At 34.2% G+C, this 25,984-nt stretch overlaps 1 protein-coding gene and 1 long non-coding RNA gene across 2 annotated transcripts; one reads left to right on the top strand and one right to left on the bottom strand.

Moving 5' to 3' along the window:
• Nucleotides 1-10,496: 10,496 nt before the first annotated feature.
• On the top strand, nucleotides 10,497-12,391 carry LOC132066117 (glyceraldehyde-3-phosphate dehydrogenase, cytosolic-like). The gene is made up of 5 exons (XM_059459498.1): nucleotides 10,497-10,500; nucleotides 11,171-11,313; nucleotides 11,411-11,467; nucleotides 11,526-11,627; nucleotides 12,356-12,391. Exons 1-5 carry the CDS (start codon nucleotides 10,497-10,499, stop codon nucleotides 12,389-12,391), a joined length of 342 nt encoding a protein of 113 aa, XP_059315481.1.
• A 3,436-nt stretch (nucleotides 12,392-15,827) lies between these two features.
• On the bottom strand, nucleotides 15,828-16,394 carry LOC132066697 (uncharacterized). The gene is made up of 2 exons (XR_009416916.1): nucleotides 15,978-16,394; nucleotides 15,828-15,944 (listed from the first exon to the last, which is right to left on the bottom strand). It is a non-coding gene; the product is annotated as an uncharacterized LOC132066697 (long non-coding RNA).
• Between the last annotated feature and the right edge of the window lie 9,590 nt (nucleotides 16,395-25,984).

Below are 25,984 nucleotides of genomic sequence, written 5' to 3'. Positions count from 1 at the left end.
ATTCAACTAAAATAACTCTTTTGATTGAGTTATCACAATTTTTTTTTTTTTTTTTATTGAGGGTGATTAAAATTTTTTGAGAGGTTGGCTATGGATGGTTTCAGGAGAGGTAGAGGCAGGTCGAATAAGTATTAAGGAGAGTTGATTAGATATGACATGACGCAATTGCAGCTTGACGCAATTGCAGCTTGACGCAATTGCATCTTACTGAGGACATGGCCTTAGATAGGAGGCTGAGGAGGACATAGACTAGGGTAGAGGGCTAGTAGGTATTATAGTGTTGTCTTGGTTGTCCTTCCATACTAGTAGTCGTAGTATTTCTCTTATAGTTTGTTGTCCTTTGATTACAATTACAATCTATTGTTACTCGTTCTTTGATTATCTTATTACTCTGTTTCAATTACTATTCCTTTTTTTTTTTGCTAGAATGTTTTGTCTTGCTTTTATAGTTCTTTGCAATGATTGCATCTTCCCTGTAATTTCCTATTTCGATCTACTTTGATATGATTTTTCTTGAGTCGAGAGTCTATCGGAAACATCCTTTAGGTCAGCGTAAACTCTATCCTCCCCAGACTCCATTCGCGAGACTACACTAGGCATGTTATTGTTGTTAATTAACAAATTACAACAGAAAGGTAATTTTTCAATTCAATTTGGCGAACGAAAAAAAAAAGGCTTATAAGAATCGTTCTACATGTTGGATATAAAAGTAATTGAACAGTGAATTAGTTCTTACTAATTCCCTTTACTAATATGTCATATTCTATCATTTAATCTTGAAAGTATAAAAGAATATGTTTATTGTTAGTTTCATGACATAAAGCTAGTAATTTATGATTCAGTCCTATGATAACGAATGCCAATTGCTTTTAGAAAACATTGATTCGTAATTATTAAATATTATTTTAATTGTTCATGAACTTCAAATAACAAATTAAACTATACAGATAAAATTCCTAATAGAATTAATTATCTTATGATTAAAAAATTTCACATGCCTTAAAACTGTGCGTAGGTTCTCCAATATAACCATTTCAACTGTTGAGTAATAGTTTAATACAAATCTTTTTGTCCGATTAATTTAATATATACACGTAAAATATTTGTGTTGTCGGCTTCAATGTTTGTTGCCTATTGTCAGTTTGAAGACTAATCACAACCATCTCTTTGTTTTGCTTATTTCTTTTTGTCTTAGAATGTTCACTAATTTGAAAGAAAATAAAAAGGAACCCCCACGATTTTGCCTGATCAATGGTTTTGATCAAACAACGGTCAATTACAAAAGATAATTGCTAAGTTTCCCAATTCCAATAGAAATTTATGTCATCCAATATTATTATAATTGTCAATGTGATCATATATTTTTTACTATTAAGCCATAATCAAAAGTGAAATTTTTCGAAGTCCAACTTTGTCCTTATAGTCTTTAACCTTTATCCAATTGCCACAGTGTTGAAAACTTTAAACACCATGGACGGTACCAGCATTTGAAAGTGCACTATTGAAAGAATTTTATGATTCTAAAAAGGCAATAATGATCAAAGACGAATTCAAAATTTTATTAAATCATATGTAATCACTCCATCTCAACTCAACTGTGTTTAGTTTGACTGGGCACAAAGTTAAAGGAAAAAATAGATTCTTGAATCTTGTGGTCTTAAATTAAAATGTGTATGATGTGCTAAATTGTCTTTTGAATCTTGTATTTTTAAACTTGCCGTGTAGAATGTTTGAATTGTCAACTTGCTAAATATAAAAAGAGGCACTATTTTTGGGACAGACCAAAAAGGAAAGTAAGACACTTTAAATTGGGACAGGGGAGTATAGTTTAGTCGAAAAAACATTAATTGTGATTATAATCGTCTACCTTCCTATTAGAATCTGTGATGCCGAGCTCGAAAATATAATTTGGTAATTATTTGTGAATCGTTTAATAATAAATTAACATATATGGGGATTATATTTTTAATAGAGATCTAAAATTTTGGATTTGAGTCAGAATCCCTTAATTTTGAAAGTGATCATCATCCAACTTCGAGATGATCTTCTTCCAATGATCAAACATCAAAAGATAGAAACTGATGGTAGGGTTATGAATGTAGTTTTAAACCATCTTTTCTATTCCCTAATTGTTTGTGGTCCCTTTTCATGTGTTAGATTTATAATTAAAAGCGGTTTTAATTTTGGAATTTTTTCTTGTGTGTCTTGATTTGTCAATGTAACAAAAAGCAAAACAAAAGTACATAGGTGCAAAAAGTAAACTAATATATGTATGATTTAGGAAAGTTGATCCTAAATCCCTACAAATGTGCCGTCTCTTCCTCTTTGGTGTCATACACCTGAAAATTCCACCATTGTCCATGGCTGCTCTCCGACTCCAACCTCTTCTTCCTCTAGATCGGTAATCTTCTGCTCCTCCTTAGTCCTTTCTTCTTCTTGTATGACTGTTAAGCTGCTCATAATTGCTCTTTTCTGCTCTTGCTTATTTTCGATTTTTGTTGTTGTTTGAGTTCCACCTCGGTCAATTCATCTGCACCACCGTTCCTAAAGTTCTTGTTTCGATTCCAGCTCGTTTGTGATGCTGAGATTGTTGTATGAACACTGAGCTTGTTGTTGCCTGTCTCCTATTTGATCTGGTATGTCCCTTCCTCTCTCTTTGCTATATTTACCTTCTCTGTATCTCTGCATTTGATTTTTGCTTGTTTTGTAATCCCCATTATTCTGTCTTCTCTATGCTTCAATTGAAAAGCTTGGCTGAGCAAATATGTATCTTCCTCTTTGTGATTTAACCCATATAAAATTGACTTTTGTCCATTCGATTGAGCACAACTTGGTGCTAATACCACGAATTGAACATCGATCAACCTTATATTAATTAAAATCCCCTTTGAGGCTTTCCTGAGTTGGATCTTGATCATATTTGCTATGCATCTGTATTCTTTTTTGTTTTTTCTGTTTCCAGTATCCTGATTACACTGTGTTTCGCTGCTTGCTAGTATTCCTTCAGTGTGGTTGTTCTGTGGTACCTGTTGAATTAAAAATCCTCCATTTATGTTAGATTGTGTACCTGCAACCATTAGCAAACAGTTAGTGTAAACCAAATCCTTCACATTCTCCTCCCAAAGGATTTGAGTGTGAGAACCTCATTTTCTCCCACCTTCCCCTATATTCAGTCTTCTTAACATGATCTGATTCTTAGATAAGGCTGCTGTAATTTGTCACTGTTCACAATTCTTTTACAGTGGCTCTCCATGTCATGAAAGGAATTGAATTGTATGTCCCCTGTGTCCAAAGCTAAATTAGCCAAGTGATCCGCTAATTTATTTCCTTCCCTATAAGTATGCTCTATCACCACCACTTTTCCCTCAATTATTCTCCAAATTTCTTCCACTATAGTAATGATTTGCCAAGGAATTTCCCATGTCCTTTGAATAATGTTCTTCAGCAATAGTGAATCTGTCTCTATCATTATTTGATTCCACTGATTGTCTTTTAAATACCTGAGAGCCTGTAAAATGGCCAGGGCCTCTGCCTCGGTGTTGGTGCTTTGAAGATCCTCCATTTCTCTGGCCTGTGCTTGTATCACATCTCCCCTTTCATCCCTTACACAAAAGGCCCTTGAACTCCTACCCGGATTTCCTCTTGAGGCTCCATCAGTATTGACTTTTATCCATCCAATATCTGGAGTTCTCCAAGTCACTGGTGTTACACTTATCTTTGGAGAATATCTCTGTAATGACTCCACAATCACACTCCAATTATATGGTGCATATCTAAAATTTTTCCTTCTCACCTTCATGAATTGAATCAAAGTATGCATCACCTGGTAAATGAGTTTTGTGATTGACACCTTCCCTTCATGTCTCATAGTGTTTCTCCTCTTCCAAAGTTCCCAAATAATAATAGCAGGGACAGCTTGGTTAATGCATTTGACATGTAGTCTACTAGGCATATCCCACCATCTGTTAAATATTTGGGTAACTTGCAAATTCTCAATATTTATTCCCACTGGTCCACAAAAATACTTCCAGATGGCTTGAGCTGTTGGTGAGTGTAAAAAGACATGGGAGGTATCTTCCACTTTTGGATGTTGACAACAATAGCATCTGGAAGGGAATTGGTGTCCCCATTTCTTCAACTTATCATCCAGTGGTAGCTTGAACTTCCAAAATCTCCACATAAAAAAAGATATCTTTATTGGTAGTCCTTTAATCCACATCTGCTTATACAAATTACTGGGATCTTTTCTTTGTCTGAGCAATTGAAATGCAGACCCAACTGTGAATTTCCCCCTCGAATCTAACTTCCAGAAAGCCTTATCTGCTTGGCCATTTTCATCTGGTGGATTAATGTCTTTGCACAATATGGTCTGCTAGATCCTCAGGAAGGATTCTTCTTAGCAACTGTTCATCCCATTGCCCCACTTTTGCAGTTTCTTTTACTAGGATGATTGTGGGATCACACTCAAAATCTGGTGGAGTAATATGGTATAGGGCTCCCAGTCCTGTCCAATTATCAAACCAAAAATAAGAATTACCTTGTTGAAGCTTCCACCATATCTCATGTTCCATCTCATCTCTGTGTTTAATCATCTTCTTCCACACATAAGTACCTGATCTGCTAGGGGCTATCACAGCATGAAACTTCTTTAAGTACTTATTACTCATGAAAGTTCTCCATAAGGATTGTTTGGTTCTCATGTTCCACCACAGTTTAGCAAAGAGGGCTTTAGATATATCTTGTAGGCTTCTGAACCCCATGCCACCTTCTTCTTGTGGATGACATAAGGTTGTCCAAGTTGCCCAGTGCTTACTTGAGTTTCCCACAGAGTTGCTCCAAAAGAACTTAGCAAACAATCTATGAATCTGAGCAAGTACACCACTAGGAGGGTCACAAGCGGATAGTAGGTGTATAGGCATGCTCTGTAAAACATGTTTAATCAGTATTGTCCTTCCTCCAATAGATAGCAGCTTACCAGTCCATGAGCTCAGTCTATTCTGAATCTTCTCTATTATCTCCTTGTAGTGAATGTTCATTCTTCTCCCATAGTAAATTGGTACACCCAAATATGTGAATGGAAAATCCTTTTCAGGAATCTGAGTGACAGAAAATACCAACTCCTTAATGGTATGAGATGTCAAATGATGCATATAAACAACACTTTTCTGCTTGTTGATCTTCTGACCACTCACCTTCTCATAATTACTCAAAGTTTTCATCACTAATCTCACAGACTGTTCATTAGCAGAGGTGAAAATGATAGTATCATCTGCATATGCCAAATGATTGACATATGGACTCCATTTTGGCATCCCATATTCCTTGTAATCAGCCTCAGTATGCAGTGCATTCAGAGCCCTAGACAAACATTCTGCAGCCAAAATAAATAAAGTAGGGGATAGTGGATCTCCTTGCTTTACTCCTCTAGATGATTTGAAAAAACCATGAGGTTGCCCATTAATCAGAATGGAATACCAATTATTTGAGATAACTCTAAACACCAGATCAATAGTAAATTCACCAAATCCCATTTTCCTCAGGACTTTAGTTAGAAATAACCATGATACCCTGTCATAAGCCTTTGCCATGTCAAGCTTAATGACAACATTGGCAGGCTTTCCTCTAATCCTAATATCATGTACAATTTCCTGAGCCAACAGAATGTTTTCTACAATACTCCTGCCTTTAACAAATCCTGATTGCTGAGGTGAAATGATCTCAGGCAGCAGATATATCAACCTTTCATGAATGATTCTTGAGATAACTTTGCTAGTGATGTTACTCAAGCTGATTGGCCTCATATCAGAAAATGTATTAATTTCTTTCTTCTTTGGTATCAAAACCAAATTGGTACAACTTACATACCTTGGGAGTTCATGTCCACAGAAGAAAGATCTCACCATGTTCACCAAGTCATTTGCAATAATTTCCCAACAAGCTTGGAAAAATCTTCCTGTGAAACCATCAGGACCCCCTGCACTGTCTCCATTTAAACCAAAAACTGCTCTTTTCACCTCTGCTTCATCTGGCATTTCATAGAGCTGTTGATTTTGTTCTTCTGTAACCATTTTAGGAATCTTATCAAGCATAGAGAAATCTGTAGGGATATTTTTCTCTTTGAATTGGTCTGAGAAAAATCTGATTGCTTCTTGCGCAATCTCCTCTTCAGTGTCCAGCCATGTACCTGTATGATCTTGAATTCTCTGTAACTGCAGCTTCCTTCTCTTTCCATTGACATGAGCATGAAAGAATTTTGTGTTCCTATCTCCATCCTGAAACCACTGCATCCCTGCTTTTTGTCTCCAAAATTTTTCTTCAATAGCATAAAACCTGATCAGCTCAGCCTGTACCCTTTGTAGCCTTTCCCTGTTAAGCCCTGTAGGATTCTGTTCAAATTCCTGCTCATGCACCTGCACCACTTCCTCTAGAGTTGCAATTTGCTTGAAGATATCACCATAAGTGTCCCTACTCCACTTAGAGAGAGCTCTGCCCACCTTTTTTAACTTATTATGAAAGTTAAAGAAGGGGTCTGAGCCATAAGATTCCACCCAATTTTCTTTGACTACATCTAGAAAAGATTCATGCTCCACCCAAAAATTAAGAAACCTGAAAGATTTCCTAATTGGTCTACTGTCTGCTCTCATATTTACCAACAAAGGAGAGTGGTCAGAACCTTGTTTAATGAGATGCTCAACCTCCAAATTAGGAAAACAGTTCTGCAAAGCCTGATTTCCCAAACATCTGTCCAATCTTTTAAATATACAAGCCTCATCAGATCTCCCATTCCACCATGTGAACATACTTCCAAGAAACCAAGATCCATCAGTTGGCAAATGGCTATACATTGTCTAAAATCCTCTGTTTCTGCAAACTGTACAGGAAGACCCCCAAATTTCTCAATGTCATCTGTAATGACATTAAAATCCCCACCCACAAGCCATGGGATGGTGATGATATAGATCCTCCCATAGAGCTATTCTCCCACTTCTATCAGTACTCGCATAAACAACTATCAGCACCAACTCCTGCCCATTACCCAAATGAGTGAATCTACAAGATAACAGTTGTTCTGTATCTCTCATTATTTCTACTTGAATTTCTGCATCCACAAAAATCCAAATCTTCCCATTCACATTATGCCATGCTGTCCCCATATTTAGCCACAATTTGTACATGTCAATATGTCTAACATGCTGGAAAGGTTCTAGTAAGGCAACATAATTAAAATGTTTCTGTCTATGCAATATTACTACCCTCTCAAAGGCCTGTTGAGTGTTTACAGACCTTATATTCCATATTAATGAGCTATTCATTGAGAAACTCCTTTAGAATAGGCCTTCCTTGTTTGCACTCCTCCCACTGTCTTGGGAGGAACACTTTTATCCCTTGCCTTGTGACCCTTTTTAGTTTTTGTCAAGTGTTTAGGGGAAATATCTCCTTTATTGTTGCCCTCCATTAAATCAGAACTAATAGTTTCACCTGCTTCCTCCTCTCCAATATCTATTTTATTCTGATTCACTTCTTCTTGTGTTGTGTTTTCATGATCTTTGGCTACCAGTTGAGACTTGTGATTTCCTGAACTTTCCTGCTTTTCTATGTCTGTATCTTTGCTGTTTTGATCTCTCTGATCCCTTGCTTGTGTTGGCCTTTCATTATTTTGTGTCCTGGCTTCATTATTTTGTTCCTTATTTGCAGATGATGCTGTATCTCCTTCACCCATGTTATTTGCATCAGGTGGCTCTTCAGGTAAGTCCTTCATTTGATCCACTTGCTGTCCAACTGATTCCACTTGCTGATATGAGCTTGAATTAACACTGTCTTGTACTTCTATGGGTTGAAGTACGTCTTGGCCTTCAGGAATCTGTTTGTTATCATCTTCTTTTTTGTTAGCATTTTCCACGATATCTGTAATTGTTCTTTCTGAATCTTGTATGGCTATCTCCTCTGACTGATTATCCCCTACCCCTTTCTCCTTCTTATTATCTTGCTCTTGTCTGCTATCTATCTTTCCCTGCTCCTTTATAGCTTTGTTATTTTCTCTCTGTTTCCCAAAGGCAGCATCCACCCATGGCCTAGCTGTCTCCTTAACAGGATTGCTACTATGTGTGCTTCCTTCTTGTGTTTCATTTTGATTTTCTTGTTCCTCCTCCAAGTCCACCAAAGTGTTAAATTTGTTGCATGTAGCAGTGACTGTTGTCTCTTTCTGTTTGCTATGATTTGCACTTCCCTTCTCAGCATTGAAGTTTCTGTTGTCTTTGATGGGATTCCAATTTCCCGAATTTCCTAACACTCTTCCACCTGCCAACACTCTAGCAGAATAATTGTACAAATTATTGTATCCTCTATAATTGTATTTCCCAGAATTCTTTTTCCCTTCATATCCTTGTTGGTTTCCCTCCTCTTGCTTTTGTTTGCCTTTGTCATTAGCCTGCTTTTTATTATGTTGCTCCTCTGCTTGTAATCTCTTGGCCTTTTTTGCTTCAGTTTCTTTATCCTCTTGAAGATCTTTATTGCTTTCCTTACTATTGTGCACTTCATCAGAGCTTTTATGAAGTTTTGTCTTGTCATTCTCCTTTGGCATTTCCTCCCTTTCATTATCATACTGAGCAAGCTCTGGATTTATAATTCTACAATCATACTCATCATGCCCCTGTAATTTACATTCCTTGCAATACTTAGGAAGGTAATCATAATGAATCTGAACATTAACAGTCCTTATTGCTCCTGTTTTTTCATTTTCAATATCCATCCTCACTGTTTTGGGTAAATCCGCTAACAAATCTACTAAAACCTTGACCCTAGCACAACTAGGTCTAGTCTTGTTGATCGTAGCCATATCCAATTGTATAGGAATACCCACTGCAGATGCAATTGAAAAAAGAGTTTCCTTCACAAAGTATGTAGGCAATAAATTTGGGAAGGAAATCCATGCCATTGTCTTTGATGTTTCTTCATCAACCTTGAAATTCGAATCATAAATCAGTGGTCTCATTTGGTACGAGTATCCCTCTCTATCTTGAATGTAGTATACAGGCTTTGATGTGAAATTCACAAAGTCTTCAAAACGACTTAATCTGATAAGCACATGGCGGTTTCTTAAAAAACCTGTTCTACACTCACCTTTTATTCCACATTGTGTAGGGATTATCAAACGAAGTTGTTCAATATCTGGCTGGCCATATGAGAACTTCCCTACCACAGCATACTGAAGATTTTCAATGACATTCATCTGATCAACTTCTGCTTCAGTGTATTTAATGTATGGCACCCCATGTAGGAAAGTTACTGGTTTCATTGGAATTTGGGGCAGGGATTGTATCTGACTATGTAATGAATCATTCAAGGTTTTTGGTTTGAACAAATCTGAATATTGTAATGGATTAGGATTGGTATTTGGAACAGTCGTAGTTAGTGAGGGTTGGCCAGCCTCCATCGTGGACTGGCCACCGGCCATTTGATTTGTCTATTAGGTAGTTAAGTTAACTAAATAAAATATGACATCTCCTTTAATGATACTCATTCGCCTCAATAAGCCGTAACACCACATATATCTTCTACTTGAAGTTGATGCGTAAAACTAAAGGAGATGACATATTTTATGTGGTTAACTTGACTACCAATTAGACGAATGAAAACACACGCAACAAAGTTTCTAAAATTTGAATTGAAAGTGTCTAATTGAAACACTTTATTAGGAGTTGGTGTATTCAATTGAAATAAGGCTACACTTTATTAGGAGTTGGTGTATGCAATTGAAATAAGGCTTAGTTCAAGCTAAATAGAATATCCAAACAAGTTTTAAATAGCTATCTATGTATTAAGCCCTAAATTAAAGTTGTAGCTTATAACTAAGTGACAATAAGATGCAGGGGGGTTTCAATTTTACCAAAATCATTCTATTGGTGTTTTCTTAAAATTCTCCCTTTTTTATTTTTTTTATTTTTACTATTTACAGGTTTATAAAAATCAAAAGAAATTCATATTTCTATTTTAGTATAATCATTGCATATTCGATATTCACTTGCCCGATTAATTCATAGTCTCATCTCATAAGACCTATTAAGGATGAAACACTCCCTATGAGTGATTGATTTATGCAAATGTTTCATTTTTACACCACCATTTAGATTTTATCCATACTTCTAAAAATTATGAAAATAAAATGCTTGTGCAACGACCCGCTAGGTCGTTATGGCATTTTGACCATTTTACCCCTGTTGATTCATTTCCGAGTCCAAGATTGAGCCTAGTGAAAACTTAAGGATAGAATTCATAAGTGAAAGTATTTGACCAATAGTTGACTTTTGGGTGAACGGACCTTTTTTCAGATTTCCGTCAATTCTGTGAGGTCCGGAGGATCAATTATGACTTGATGGGGTGAATGGTTCAGTTCCCGAGATGTTTTATTGTATTTTGTGCACTTGTTTGAAAACTTTTTTTTATTCCGTTTGGGGGTTGACTTAGTAAGTTAGAAATCTGTTGGGAATTCCTATGCCATGGGTGAGTCCGTAGCGTACTTTTACGTGTGTGTGCATATCTGGTTTGTGTATGTGGGGTCTCGGATTGATGTCGGGATTTTGAGAGAACTTGGTGAAAAACTAGAGTTTTCTGGTTCTGGTGTGACCACCACAACGGCCGTGGGGCAGCTACAGTGGAGCTGCCGCAGCGGGGCATTGACTGGCACAGCGAAAATGTGGGATTTGGGGAGAGTCCGCCATAGCGAGTGGTGGACCGCCATAGCGGGACCGCTACTGCGCGGTTTTGACCGCTATGGCGGGTTTGGCCATTAAATGAGGTCCGCCATAGCGGAGGGTCCAGCTGCTACTGTGGGACTGCTACAGCGCATCTAGTGACCGCTGCAGCAGTAGACGGGAATCAAAAATCCACTTTTATATTACTAAGTACGAGTCATTAGTCACATAACTCCAAAAACAGTTCCCAAGAGAGAAAGAGGCAATTTTATTCATTGCCTGGTGGAAGTATTTCTGTTATTAGATTTGATCTATGCATTAATTCACTACTATAGCCTCTAGTATATTTAAAGTTCATTGGATATACACTTTACTTCTTGGATCTTGTTTCTTGTGTTAGATCTACACTTGTGGCCAAAACAAAGCTAAATCCTTGATATAGAAATAATTGATCGACTTGAGATGTTTGTGTGATCAAGGTGGTGCCAAGAAGGTTGTGATCTCTACTCCTAGTAAGGACGCCCCCATATTTGTTGTGGATGTTGTAAAGGAATACAAGCCAGAATTGGACATTGTCTCCAATGCTACTTGCACTACTAACTTCCTTGCACCTTTGGCCAAGGTTATATCTTATATTAATCATTTCTTCCTATCTGTTATCTGAATCACTTGTCAAATCTTTTGTTAATGAGTTTTTGTCTTCTTGTGTTGTATTGTAGGTTATCAATGATAGGTTTGGCATTGTGGAGGATCTCATGAGCACTGTCCACTCAATGCAATTTGGATATGATGAATTTTATATGTAGTTTTTAACCTGCTGCAATGTTTTGCTACTCAACCTCCCTAAATATTGTTGATGGTCCATCCATGGAGGACTGGAGAGGTGAAAGAGCTTCTTCATTCAACATCATTCCTGGCAGCACTGGTGTAACCAAGGTAATTACGATTCAAGTGTCATTGCTAATAGTTGTTTTGCATTCCATGTTTGGTGCATATCTGCTATAGAATACCACAAAATGATAACTATCCAGGAAAAAAACAAGGGAGGAAAGGAAAGAAAATATTACTATGAAATGATATCTCATACAAAAAACAATCTTTCTATAATGATTGATGTAAAGTTTATAATGAATTCTTAATCTTCGATTACTTGGAAAAAATTCTATTTGATTCGTCTATAAAGTTGGGTTTTTAGTCTCGTTAAACTCCATAGCAAATCCCATTTATGAATCATAGCATGAAACTAACAAAGGGCTATTGCACCTGCTAATACAATAATACTTATTATTACTAAAATATGTTAATAGATTGACTCAAATATTTTGTTCTGATTCAATCTCTTATTTTCTTCATAGTAACATATTAACATGATGGGCTGAATGTCGTTCAAATACCAGCTTATGTTGGAATTAGTTGTGCATTAGACGTCCTGGCAATAAGGAACTGACATTATTTGGTTCTATAATAGTGGCGATTGATTTATATTTTTGTAACCAAAATGTTTCTTTTCAGCCTTAATGACTTCGCAAGAACATTCATTTCTATTTTCCCGTCAATCCTATTAACAAGTGTGCTCAAGTCGATGAGTGGTGTAAGCATTGAGGGCTGGTGGTGTAACGAGGCTATCTGGGTCACTGGTGGTGTTTAAACACATTTGTTTGCAGTTTTTCAAGGCCTTCTCAAAGTTCTTGCTAGTGTAGACACTAGTTATAAGACTTAAATTGAAGCTCGTAATTGTATTCAAGTTGTGTACATTTTCTTTTATGGTGTTGAAACTCTAGAATTATGGATTAGTTGTTGGGATTTAATAAAATATTGTGCTTTTTATAATGAAAGTTAGTGTGTTTTATTATTAATGTTTGTATATAGAATGAATAAGAGTAGTTTTTTTCAAGAATTTTAAGCCAATATTAAATTTGCTAAAAGATTCACATTTTTACCAGTAAAATATGGGTCTTTACCAACCATAAAAAGATGTTACGTACTTGGGGAAGTCACCATTTTAATTGCCACTAAAAGATGCCACTTTTAGAGACAAATACACTAGTCTTTACTGGCAATAACAATAGTTATTAAATATATAAAGCAAGGAATTCACTGCCAGTTTTAGTGACAATCACAAATGCCGCAAAATAAGTGCTGCTAAAGGTTGGACCTTTTAGCGGCAATTATTTGGGCGTTTACCAGCATTTCCGTTAATTGCCGCTAGAGCCTTTAGCGATGGCGACTTCACCGGCTAATAACTAATTGCCGGTAAATGTTTTTGCGGCAATTTTTATTGCCGCTAAAGGGAATATTTTTTGCCGCTAAAAGCCTTTTTTGTAGTAGTGATAGCCATTATTATGTTCCTTTACCTTTCTTCTTGAAGTTTCCATGGTTAGTTTAAGGTCTATTAATGGTGGATGGAAGTTTTAGAACCCTAAATTTCATGAACCCTTATTGAAAATTTTGAGACATTGTTTATATTAACTGTTTATATCATCTATAAGTGCAGGCTATCACTTTCTAGGATGGGAATTATGTAGTCACTATGAGAATTGTATGTTGAGACTTAGGGTTCCAGCTAAAATGGGGGGTTTTGCCTAAAATCTGATTTGAAAGGCTTAAAGTTATTAGAAAACTCATAAATTGGAAGATTATGATTCTTTGGGACTGAGGGTGGGATAAATTCACCCTCAAATCTGGTTTTACCCTTTCGATTAGTTAGGGATATTTTGGGAATTATCTTTCCAAATGTTGATTATTGATATATTAGATACTTTGTTGCTTACTTAGCATTATATTGTTAGACTTTGAGCATTCCGAGGCATTACGGAAGGGAAAAGTTCCAGTAGAGTATTTTGTGTTGTTCCAGTTCTACATCTGAGGTAGGTTATGTTTTACTTGAGTTAGACTTTGATTAGTTGACTGTATATGTAATAAAATTGACGGGAGAAAGCATGATTAGGTCTTCGGACATGACGTCTGGTTGGATACTGCTTAGGTTGGTATGACTTCTGATTATGTGGGCTTGCCGCCATTTCTTTATGTATTGAACATGAGGTGTATTTGTGTGATTATTGGAAGAAAGGAGTTCATATATACTATTCACTATTGATTGAGATAGTTGTATGCTTACGCGATTGTTGAGCTGATTTATCTGAGTCTTGTTATGACTTGTGGCATTGTGTCTTGTATTTCATTAACTCTGGCATTATTTATTGATCATGTTTCATATTGTATTCTGGATTTGAGACACGGTTGAGACTTATCATATATATAAGGCACATTTGACAGGGGATGAGGATGTGGCATAGTTATGGGCTCGTGATCCAAGGTTAACTTCGGAGTGAGTGGTACATAGACACCATGGGTCCCCTGCAGGTCATGACTATTGTGCGAACACTACACTTAGCATGTGTGTACGGTTGAGAGATTATCATTGATTGTATTGCATTGGATATTATCATATTCTTCTGACTTCTAATGATTAGTTGATGATTGACTCTTGATTTTATTGTGGTTGTTGTGTTGTTGTACCTATCTGCCTATTTTGTTGATTTTACGAATGTATGCACGATACCAATCTTAGTCGGCCTATGATATCTACCGGTACATAGTGTTTGTATTGATACTACCTTGTTGCACCCTTTCTGAGTGCAGATTGCGGCCGGAGACTTCTTCCAGACCTCACATTTTTCTTGAGGCTATTTCTCGTACAGATCAGAGGGTGAGCTCCTATCCATGCCATGCTGCCGGAAGATCTCTCTTTACTGATGTCTATTTCGTTTCTAGACACTTATATTATTCCAGACAGTACTTATTCTTAGACTGCTTTATGTTTTAGAGTCCTTGTACGACGACTTTCGGATTTTGGGGTTGTAATAGTTAGACATCCGCAATTTTATTCTATTTATGGCATGACTAAACACTTGACCGTTATTTTCAGTATTTATGTTTTATAATTGATTAAATGGATGAAAAATTGGTTAAGGGGATCGTTTGCCCACCAGGGGGGTTAGTGTGAGTGTCATCACGATGGGTTGGGTCGTGACAGCTTGGACAAAACATTAATCAATCGTCTTACATCTACAAAATTTTGACTGTGGTCTAAAAAGTTCATAGATTTTTCCATTCCCAAAACTCAAGTTCAGACTCGTGATTAAGGGTGATGTCTATTTTCATTTAAGGTAAAATAAACTAGGGAGTTTATGATCAAAATGAGTAATTTTAGTTGACTTGAGCTAATAAAACAAACCAATAAAGGGAAAGAGAACTTAAAGGGGGTTGAACGGAAGGGGGTTGAGAAAGGGATAAATAGTGGCTAAGAAGAGCTTAGCTAAACAATGGCGTGTCATGATCTATATCTGAGTATTGTGTGCGACTCGACGTTGTTTTACTCCCAAATAAATTATTCGGAAAAGGGTCAAATATACCCCTGTACTATTAGAAAAGGGTTAAATATATCCCCCGTTATACTTTGGGTCCAAATATACCCTTCTCGTTACAATTTGGGTCCAAATATACCCCTCTGTTATACTTTAGGTCCAAATATACCCCTCTTCCGTCAAAATTGTCCATGGTGGACACGAGATATAACGTGGCACTGACAACTCGGTGAGGTAGATATCACATGACATGCCACCTAGGGATTTTCGACCAAAAATTTCGACCACACGAGGTCAAAAAAGCCTTTATTTCGACCAATTTTTCGACCACACGCGTAGGTCGATAACAGCTTGGTCGAAATTTTTTTTCGACCACACGTGGTCGAAATCACATTCTACCGAAATTAAGGGAAAAATTGTTTTCGACCACATGTGGTCGAAAAAATTATTTTTATATTAAATTATATTTAACTTTTTCGACTACGTGTGGTCAAAAACATTATTTATATTTAAATATAAAAAGAAAATAAAAATTCAATTTCGACCACATGTGGTCGAAATTGTAAATTGGGCTTCGACCAATTTCGACCACATGTAAATTTCGAAATTGAATTTTTTTTCGGGTACAATTTCGACCTCATGTGGTCGAAATTGTGAAACATCGGCTGATTTTCGACCACATGTGATCGAAAATCCGGAATATTTTTTCAAAGATTTGCTCGCTTTTTGGCACAAAACCCACCTGCCAATTTCCAAATAACCAAATTCATCAACCAAAACAGTCATCCAATTCATCAACAATGCAACACAACAACCATAAACAATGTTCAAACACTTGAACACTTAAACATTGTCCATTCAAACACTTATAAACATCAAATTCAACCTCAAAGTACTTAAAATTAAAAAATTTAAACACTACATTCAAACACTTAAACATCATAAACATCATTCAAACACTTAAACATCATAAACATCATTCAAACACTTAAACATTATAAACTTAAAAGTACTTCTAATTCGAACTAAAACTACATTCAAACCCTTAAAGATAATATACATATCCATTTAAACATATCCATCATAATCTATTAATTTGGGCTTGCATACCCAACATCCTAGCCTCCGAGGAATTAAGTGTTCTTGTTAGCTAAGCAACTTGATGCTTCATAGCTTTATACTCCTTAGGATCAACTGCGCCATCATCAGCAGCATCTATGCCTTCACGGGCCGACGGGTATAAAGGTGGCATCCAGACCAATTTAATTTTGATCAAGAATGAAAATAATATAGCAGAGTTTTATCATTGATCAAGAATGAAAATATTCTATTAACAGAAAAAAGAAAGGATGTGATAAGTGACTACAAGATGAATATGGAACTTCTTTTCCGAGATACTTATTGTAAATTATCCAAAGAAGAAGGATTTACCTTTAATTGAGAAAAGGATAACTTGAAGATCTTCCCTTGAAAATAAACAAAAATTCTCACTAAAGACTAAAAAACCCGAATGGTAAGAACACAACAAAGCTAACTTTATGTAACTATGTTAGCAGCTTAATCAACATGATCCAATTTGCAAAATATAACTATTACAAAAATATATTCACCAATTGTCATCTCTATGATTCTTCAAGCATTGATCTATTGAAACATTTTAGAATGTCTCCATAACAAACTTCGGAGAAAGGAAAACAAACCCGTCCACAAGCCAAAAGTGAAAATTGGAACATAAAAATTAGTGCATGAATGAGAGATAAGATTCAAAATTGTATATATACCATGTGGTTTGCTAATTGCTAAAATACAAACATGATTTTCATGAGATCAACAAGTAAAAAAAAAATAAAAAGCCCTTATCATGTATAAATATTTTGGTCCTTATAGTTGTTTATTTTGGTCCTAGATTTGTTCATTTCAACTTAAAAAAGTAATGAAAAGAGATCCTTGTTAATTAATTACCTGAAGTCATAATTCATTCGAATCAACTCTTTTCAAAATATTCACTTGTTAATGCTTCGAATAAGAGTTACACTTAAGAAAAGAAGCAAACTTCAACACCTTGATGAACTAATCGAAAGAGAAAATCCATCAAAATGGCATCGAAAAGAAAACATGAATTAATTTCAAACTCTAATCGACAATCGTTTAATTAAAACCATAAAGTCATTGACCACATTTTTTTTTTTTTTGGGAAGTGATAAATGAAAATCAAATTAGGAATCATAGAAAAATCCACAAAACATACCCCACTTAAACAATTAACCAAAGGAGAAAATCAAATTTTCAACACATCAACCTCAAATATCTACTTGATGAATAAATAAAAAAAAAAAAACAAAATAAACAAACAATTGGATTGATTCTACAATGGAATGAAATAACATTTAATTCGAGATGTAAGTTAATAATCACCATATTTGTATAGCTCCACCTTATATCAACAGAAAGAGTCTAATATTAGAAAGCAAGGTGTTTAATATGTACATACAACGAGTTGTAAAAAAAAAAAAATGAATCACGTTTGATTTGTTTTCGCCTTTGGTTGATCCCCATAGTATAATTTCAATATGACTTGTTCACAAGCCAAATAATTTGCTACTTTTCGTTCATTGAGGAAGAAATAAAACACGCATCTAGTACAATACCAACACATAGTTATAAAAGCAAATTTTGCACCCCACGTACGAGCTTTTCGTAGCTTTACCTCTCTCAACTTTTAATGGCACACACTTTAATCTTTTAGGTTTCTCTTTTAACAATATTAAATTTATTCACTTTAAAATTAAAATTAAGAAGTCAACATCATATGTGTTCATTTAAAAACAAAATATTCAAAGCTCCTCCTATCATACGTTCATAGTAGGAAATAAATAGGAACGAAAAATCAAGCAATTATATCAAAAGGTTACCAAAAGTGGCTAAAAGAAGTTACAAAATAATCAAAACAACTCGCAAAGAGGGTTTTATATAACTCAAATATATAATTCTTGAAAGAAATGTTTGTAACAAATCTCTTCCTGAAATAGATAAAAAGCATTAAAATCCATAAGATATTGTAGGCAAAGAAACAAACATATATTACGAAAGAAAAAGTACCATGTGATAAATATTGACTTTTCATATTTTGATTTAAAGATCTACATGGAATAAAAATAGATCAACAAAGATGTAATTAAATTAGAGTAATTGAAAGGAAAAAAATAAATAAACTTGCCCGATCTAAGAGACATTAGTGCTCCGGATGCAACGTGGTGGGCGGATTACCGGGTCGGAAACGGCGGTGGCGTGCGGCGTTGAGCGTCTAAGGAGGTGGGGTGGTGGGTCGCGAGAGAGGAGAGAGAGGAGGAATTAAGGAGAGAGAAAGAGAAGGAGAAAAATAAAAAGAAAGTGACCCGATCTGGTCTAAATCTGTTTGAATTTTCGACCACATGTGGTCGAAAATAATTAAGTCATATTTGACCAAATTTGACTTAATTATTTCGACCACTTGTAGTCGAAATTAGCTTCTTTTTTTTAAAAAAAAAATTAATTGTTTTATATTTATATAATTTAATTATGTATAAATATTTTTTTCTGATTTATTATTTGTACAAAAATTAATTTCGACCACACGTGGTCGAATTCGAAATTCACTTTTCCAGTTAAAAAATCGACCCAGTGTGGTCGAAATCCTATAAAAAGTTTAATAAAAATTAAATTCTGCAAATTTCGACCACCTGTGGTCGATTTTTTTCCGACCAAAATTGTGGTCGAAATTTTTTGGTCGAAAATGCCCCTTTTTTTAGTAGTGTTACCACCCCAACCCATTTACCCATCTTTTCCCCTTCTTCTTCCACCACTACCATCTCCTCCCCCACATCCTTTGAAAATTGGATTATGTCAATTGGAAATGTCAGGTTGGACGTTATTGATTTTTTTTTTTCTCTTTTCGAAATTTTAATGAGCTTAGACATATTCTTGTTTATAGATTGGGTATTTTTTGAATTCTTATTTTTGTCTGTTGGACGGGACTTTGCCCTTCCAAAAGCCTCTCAGTGACTTCAAGTCCTTTAACTAGCTCAAAATGAGTTTGCATTTTGACTTACATTAATTTTGTGTTCACATAAATTCTCATCATGTAATAGTTTTTAAAGTATAGCTCAATGTGCCAATTTTCATTTCTTGTTTGTTGTGTTACATCAAGATTAATTCTGCTCTAGATTACTTTTGTGTTGTGTGATTAAAATGTTTGTGAACAGATGAGTTACAACATTACATTTTTCTGTGCATGTTTTCAGTTTGACAATTGTGCTGTAAAGATGGTAGTGGTGCAAGAAGAAGGGGAAGAGGCGGTAAATGGGATGGGTGGTGAGGTGGCATGCCATGTGGTGTCCACCTCACCGAGTTATTAGTGCCACATCATATCTCATGTCCATCATGGACAATACAGAGAAGGGGTATATTTGCACCCAAAGTATAACAGAGGGGTATATTTGGACCCAAAGTATAGCGAGAAGGGTATATTTGGACCCAAAGTATAACGAAGGGTATATTTAACTCTTTTCTAATAGTACAGGGGTATATTTGACCATTTTCGTAAATTATTTTATATCATATCTAGTCAAGATCAATTAGTACAGAAGAAAAAGTAATTATGATTTATCGCTAATTTATTTTTAAATACAACAACAACAACAACAACAATAACAACAGAGTCTGTATAATCCAACAAGTGGGTTTGAAAATGGTAGGATGTACGCAGAACTTACCCTTAGTTTTGTGGGGTAGAAAAATTGTTTATGAGACCCAAATTAGTTACCGCTAATTTATTGTTAATATTATGTACAAAATAGATTTTTTTGATAATTTATTATTGGTGTATCGTTATGTAAAATTTGAAACGATTTTTTTTTGTTTAGCGAAATATATTTGTCGCTAATTCTTGCTTTTTGTAGTGAATCAATGGGGTTGATATATACTTTAGATTTAATTTTAGTTACAGGCATATGTCTGTATTTAAATTATAACTATAACCATGTGCATTTCTAACGTAAATTTTTCATCTGATGTTTATAAATTAATGTATTTTCATATTAATATATAATTTTTAAAACGTTTATCCTAACTTGTTTGAGATATCAGCATTCCTATTGTTTTTATTTTTTAAAATCTAAAATTCGAGCACCTATCTGAAACAACATCTCTATAACACAAAGATAGGGATAAAATTCTGGTATATACTACGTCAGACTACTACCGAAATGTTTTATTTATTACGTACGTGTGTAATAACTAAAGACAAAGTTCATATATTGTCAGTGGCCACACGTGCAAAGCCCTCGTTCCTAGTGCCATGTGTCGGTGAACGTGGGTTGCTCTCTTTACTAATCTCTATTAAACTAGTGTCATTTGGCTCGGGCTTAGCTAAGCCCGGGCCCAAACCGATCTTACCAAATTCAATTTGTAGATATTTGGTAACTTTTTTCTGCTATTGTTCCTTTGTTTTTCTAACATCAATTTGATACTTTCAATAGACTTCTATTCGAAAGTTAAGGGAAAACATTTTTTTAGTTCATATATTAAAAAAAAATCAAACATTGGCTTTTCTAATTGCTATTTTACTTAAATATTTTTAGACTACAATCTCCGATGATCCAAATTTGGCTTTTCATATGTTAAATTAATTTCATTTGTTTTTTGAATTAAACTTACTTATTTTTTACTAAAAAATATTACATTATTCAATTAATGTCAAAAATATTTACTGCGAAAAAATATTGTTATATGATGAAATCAATAAAGTTCACTTATAAATAAATATAAATAATTAAGACCCTTGATATTACAAAATATTTTTGTAGATGTTTTCTCAAATTAAACACACGAAAAAAATATTGAAAAGTTCATAAAATTAAATTTTTCTTACTTTAAGCTTTCATTTTCCTTCCAAAAGATGCATGTTAAAAAATAACATCTTTTTATTTTTCTTAATTTAATAAATCATTTTATGAAATTCACATTGTATAATAACTTTTTCATGTTGAATTTAACTATTTTGTCTTTGATTATACGGTATTTTGCAAAATATTTTAATATTAAAAAGGTAAAAAATATACTCCACTTTTTGTAATTGTTTAGTATTATTACTGTTTGGTTTCTTTAACGACAGTGTTTTTATAACTATAAAGTTCCTCTTTTAATATAGTAATTTATTAGATAAGTTTTATGTTGAAAGTGTGCGCACGTAAAATTTGCATAATTAACTAACGTACTTCGGACTATAATTTACAATTTTGATTCATTTTTAAGTATATTTAACAAAGATAGTCTATTTGTATTTATTCTTTTGATTTTTAACCTAATCTTACCTTAAGTGAAATCTTTGTTAATTACTTATTTTTGCCAGCATGTATGGCAAAAAATTACAGGAAAAAATATTTTTTTTTTATCTATAATCGGACGAAGAAATTTTTAAATAGCAAATGATAATTGGTAATTAACATCAACAAATAATAAAGAGTATTATAAAAATAATACTTTAATTCAATAATTAAGCCTATATTATAGAATTTGATTGACATGATAATTATATTCTTTAGGTGTCTATAATAAATTCTTAAGGAAATATATAATTTTAAACAAATTTAATATATTTCTCATAAAAGACTCAAATATGTATAAGCATGTTTTGTGGGGACCACTAATTTTTTCCATGACATCATCATCTCTAGTGGCATAAAAAAAGCCCTTAAGGTTCTCAAAATTTACCAAAATTTGTAAGATTTCACAAAGTAATAAAAACTTTAATTAGGAGTAAAAAAAAAGACAAAAAATCCATGTGAGGACTACAAAAATTGGTATTCTCCCTTATATATAGTAGTAATAAACACCGAATCTTTCCCTTTGTTAAGGTTAAAAATATTTAAAGAACAATATAGTATGGATTTTTGAATAAAATACTCTTAAGTAATTAAAATGATCTAATAAATAGGACCTGTTCACATTGTTTTTCATTATTCCATGATTTATTGATAACGAAATTATTTATATATTTGAGTTTATAGGCTACTAACAATTACAAATTTTATTTCATTTTAATTTGTTTGTCTTATTTTCTTATTTAGTCAGTTTAAAAAAAGAATATATTTTTCTCTTTTTTTGACAACTCTTTAATTCCAACTATTCACGTGATGTTTAAGACCACAAGGTTAAAGAACATTTTGGTATATTCTATATATCTTTAATCAACAATAACAAAATTTAAAATTTAATTCACTTTCTTAAATTCTGTGTCAAATCAAAACCAAACAAATAAATTAAAACAAAAGGAGAACATATTAGATATAATAGAAACTGTTGGAAATAATAATTCAAAATTGTAGGAAACCAAAATTGGTTATAATTTGATATTTTAATTCATGTCTAATTAGGATTTATAGTCAAATTAGTGTAGGAATAGGTTTTCCTGCTTTGAGTTAAATTAGGTTTTATACTATTATAAATAGGATTGCTGCTATTTATTTTTATGTTGTGGAGATTGTAGAGAGCATTCAGAGATTCATAGAGTTTATCAACAAAATATTTTCCTTTAAATTGATATTAGAGCTTATACAATCCTAGTAGAAAATCACAGAGCTTTCGCTGGCGGCGGGCGGCTATGACTCATATATGCCGCCCGTCTGGCCAATGATGATGATGTTGGCAAATATCGGGCTAATGATATGCATGAAAAACAATCATGCTGAGAAGGACTAACAAACTATTGCAAGTTTAAAGAGATGCAAGCACATATGGCACAAGAGGAAGGATATCGTCTCTAAAAGTTAAAAAAAAAATAAAAAAAATTGGAGGTTGGTGAGAAAGTGCATCAACAAAATTGGAATGTTGGAGAGAAAGTGTTCCAACAGTTGAAGGTTGAAGAGAAAGTGCTTCAACAATTGAAGGTTGGTGAGAAAGCGCTCAACAAAATTGGAATGTTGGAGAGAAAGTGCTACAGCGGTTGAAGGTTGAAGAGAAAGTGCTTCAACAATTGAAGGTTAGTGAGAAAGTGCATCAACAAATTGGAATGTTGGAGAGAAAGTGATACAACGATTGTGAAGGTTGAAGAGAAAGTGCTTCAACAATTGAAGGTTGATGAGAAAGTGCATCAACAAATTGGAATGCTGGAGAGAAAGTGCTCTGACGATTGTGAAGGTTGAAGAGAAAGTGCTTCAACAAATGAAGGTCGGTGAGAAAGTGCATCAACAAATTGGAATGTTGGAGAGAAAGTGCTCCAACGATTGTGAAGGTTGAAGAGAAAGTGCTTCAACAATTGAAGGCTCGTGAGAAAGTGCATCAACAAATTAGAATATTGGCGAGAAAGTGCTCCAACGATTGTGAAAGTTGAAGAGAAAGTGCTTCAAAAATGGAAGATAGTGAGTGGCGGTTGAAGAGAAAGTACTTCAACAATTGATGGGTTGGAAACAAGTGCTTCAACAATTGATGGGCTGGAAACAAGTGCTTCAACAATTGGAAGATGGTGGCAAGTGCATCAAGAATCAGATATACAATTTTGAATTACGGGAGAATGTTGGAAATAATAATTCAAAATTGTAGGAAACCAAAATTGGTTAGAATTTGATATTTTAATTCATGTCTAATTAGGATTTATAATCAAATTAGTATAGGAATAGGTTTTCCCGCTTTGAGTTAAATTAGGTTTTATACTATTATAAATAGGGCTGCTGCTATTTATTTTATATTGTGGAGATTGTAGAGAGCTCAGAGATTCATAGAGTTTATCAACAAAATATTTTCCTTTAGAAACTAAGTACAATGAATAAGGAGTCGTGTGAAATCTATATATAATATAAAGCCAGGCATAGACAAGATGATGTGGCATCTCTCTATGGCCACCATTTCTATTTATCTTTTTTTTTTTTTTTTTTTTTTGCCTTTTCCGCCTTATTTTTATGCTTCAAAAACAACACTAGAGAAGAAGAAAAAAGGAAGAAAATAATGGCTTGCTTAGCAATCATGAATCATGAAGTGAGAAATAAATATGTGCTGAACGTGTATGAGAGGATAATTCTTTTTGAGGAAACTAGAAACGACGGAATTTGAGGAGACCAAAAGCTATCCTTATTCTCAGACTAATTAGACATGATCATTAATGCATATCACCGTTTAATATATTGGCTTATGGCTGCAGCGTTCGCAGGTTTGTGCCTATTTTTGTTCTCTGTGATCTTTTTTTATTTTTTTTTATTTTAATGTTTCGGGTCTGATGTTCTGCTGTTTCTTTGCTGCAATCGTGTCTTTAGAAGAACAATTTTCTTCCACATTTTTCTCATTTGTAAGGTTATCGATTCATATACTCTCACTCCTTTCTGGGTTTTTAGCTATGTATGTGCATGATTCATTTGATTTTCTTATTTCTTTCTCCATCATATAAATTGAAAATTGTTAATCTTTCTTACTTTGGTATCCTTTAATGGTTTAATGTTATGTGAGTATTATTTTTTGTGCACAAAAGAATAGTATCTACGTAATATACGCTTTTTGTAAGGTAGACAGAAATCAAAAAGTTTTTTCTGTTTTCTTGCTAGATTAAATGCATTGAGATACGACAATGTCATTAGCTTTACTTTGGACTACTTTGTGTTTATATTTGAGTTTAAATTTTTCGATTTTAAATGATTTCTGGTGTGAAGCAAAGAAATCTCGATTATTCATTGTGAATGTTCTTTTAAGTTTTTTCCCCCTTTTCTTTTGCTTATGTAATGAATCATGATGAGAAAATAAAATTCCTAGAGTTTTGCACGAAAAAGCAGTTGTAAGAGTTTGACCTCAATAAACCAACGATGATTTCTGGGACAATTCGTTAGGAGTGTCACCTAAATTAAGATGGATGCCTTTCTAACACCCCAAATTTTCATTGTTAAAATATGTGTATCTTGGACAATTGAACAGAAGAGAAGTTAATAGTTGCCATGTGTATTACTTTACCAATTGATAACTTCAAAAGCTTTTCTTATGAAATTGTGATATATTCACCAATTTTCAAATTTTACAATTATGTATAGTTGATCGATAATTGGAGAGCCATCAAAGGTTTCTTTTTTAATACATGTCTAATGCTTGTGTTTATGATGATTGTCAGTACATGGTATATTTGGGAGGGGGATAAAAGGTGCTGTAAGTTTTGCATTAAAACTTTCTTTAGATCGTATAAATTATTTTTTGTTTATAAGTTATAGTTAAACAATTCTTTCAAAAAGAATTTTCAATACGTTAAAGTTTGAATCTCTTTTCAATACGTTAAAGTTTATTTCAGATCAAGGTGGCAATCAGAAAGAAATTCAAATCCATAGACTACACGTGGAACTGGAGCAAAGTTTGTTTACAAGCGGAAAATTTCAAAGCAAAGAATAACAAGTAAGATGACTGTGGAGCAAACCAATAGGCAACACTTGGAAGCTCAACACGGATGGCAAAACCTACATGGAAAATCAAAACAAAGCAGGAGCCGGAGGTATTGTTAGGAACAGAAATGGGGATATGGTCATGGGCTTTGCACATCCATCCCAATTCCCGCACTAACAATTATAGTGAAGCATATGCAGCGCTAGTAGGTATTGCTTGGTGTGTCAATCATCCCTTCGAAGCCCTTGAAGTAGAATTGGATTCCAAGATGGTTGTACAAATGATTGAGGGTTCCCTTAAACCTCCTTGGAGATTACATGGCATCATAGAAAGCATTAAGTCAAAGATGGCTCATAGAAACATCTCAATTCAACATTGCTATAGAGAAGGAAATGAGGTGCAGATGCCCTAGCTAAATACGCAACAAGAATACAAGTCCCTAGAATTTTTTTGAATGAAGGCGACTTGCCGATGGAAGCTAGAGGACCACTCAGAATGAATAAGCTCAACTTTCCTTCCTTTAGAAGGAGAGTTAAAGAG

This window comes from Lycium ferocissimum, chromosome 8, assembly GCF_029784015.1.
Source record: "Lycium ferocissimum isolate CSIRO_LF1 chromosome 8, AGI_CSIRO_Lferr_CH_V1, whole genome shotgun sequence".
Taxonomy (NCBI): Eukaryota; Viridiplantae; Streptophyta; class Magnoliopsida; order Solanales; family Solanaceae; genus Lycium; species Lycium ferocissimum.
Note: the sequence above shows the minus strand (reverse complement) of the source record. Positions and strands in the feature narration are given on the sequence as shown.

What these genes read in the sequence shown, in the direction of transcription:
- LOC132066117 (XM_059459498.1), top strand. An exon ending in TGAGCACTGTCCACTCAATG is followed by an intron (nt 11,468 to 11,525) that starts CAATTTGGATAT and finishes ATGTTTTGCTAC; the next exon opens with TCAACCTCCCTAAATATTGT. An exon ending in GCAGCACTGGTGTAACCAAG is followed by an intron (nt 11,628 to 12,355) that starts GTAATTACGATT and finishes ATTTGTTTGCAG; the next exon opens with TTTTTCAAGGCCTTCTCAAA.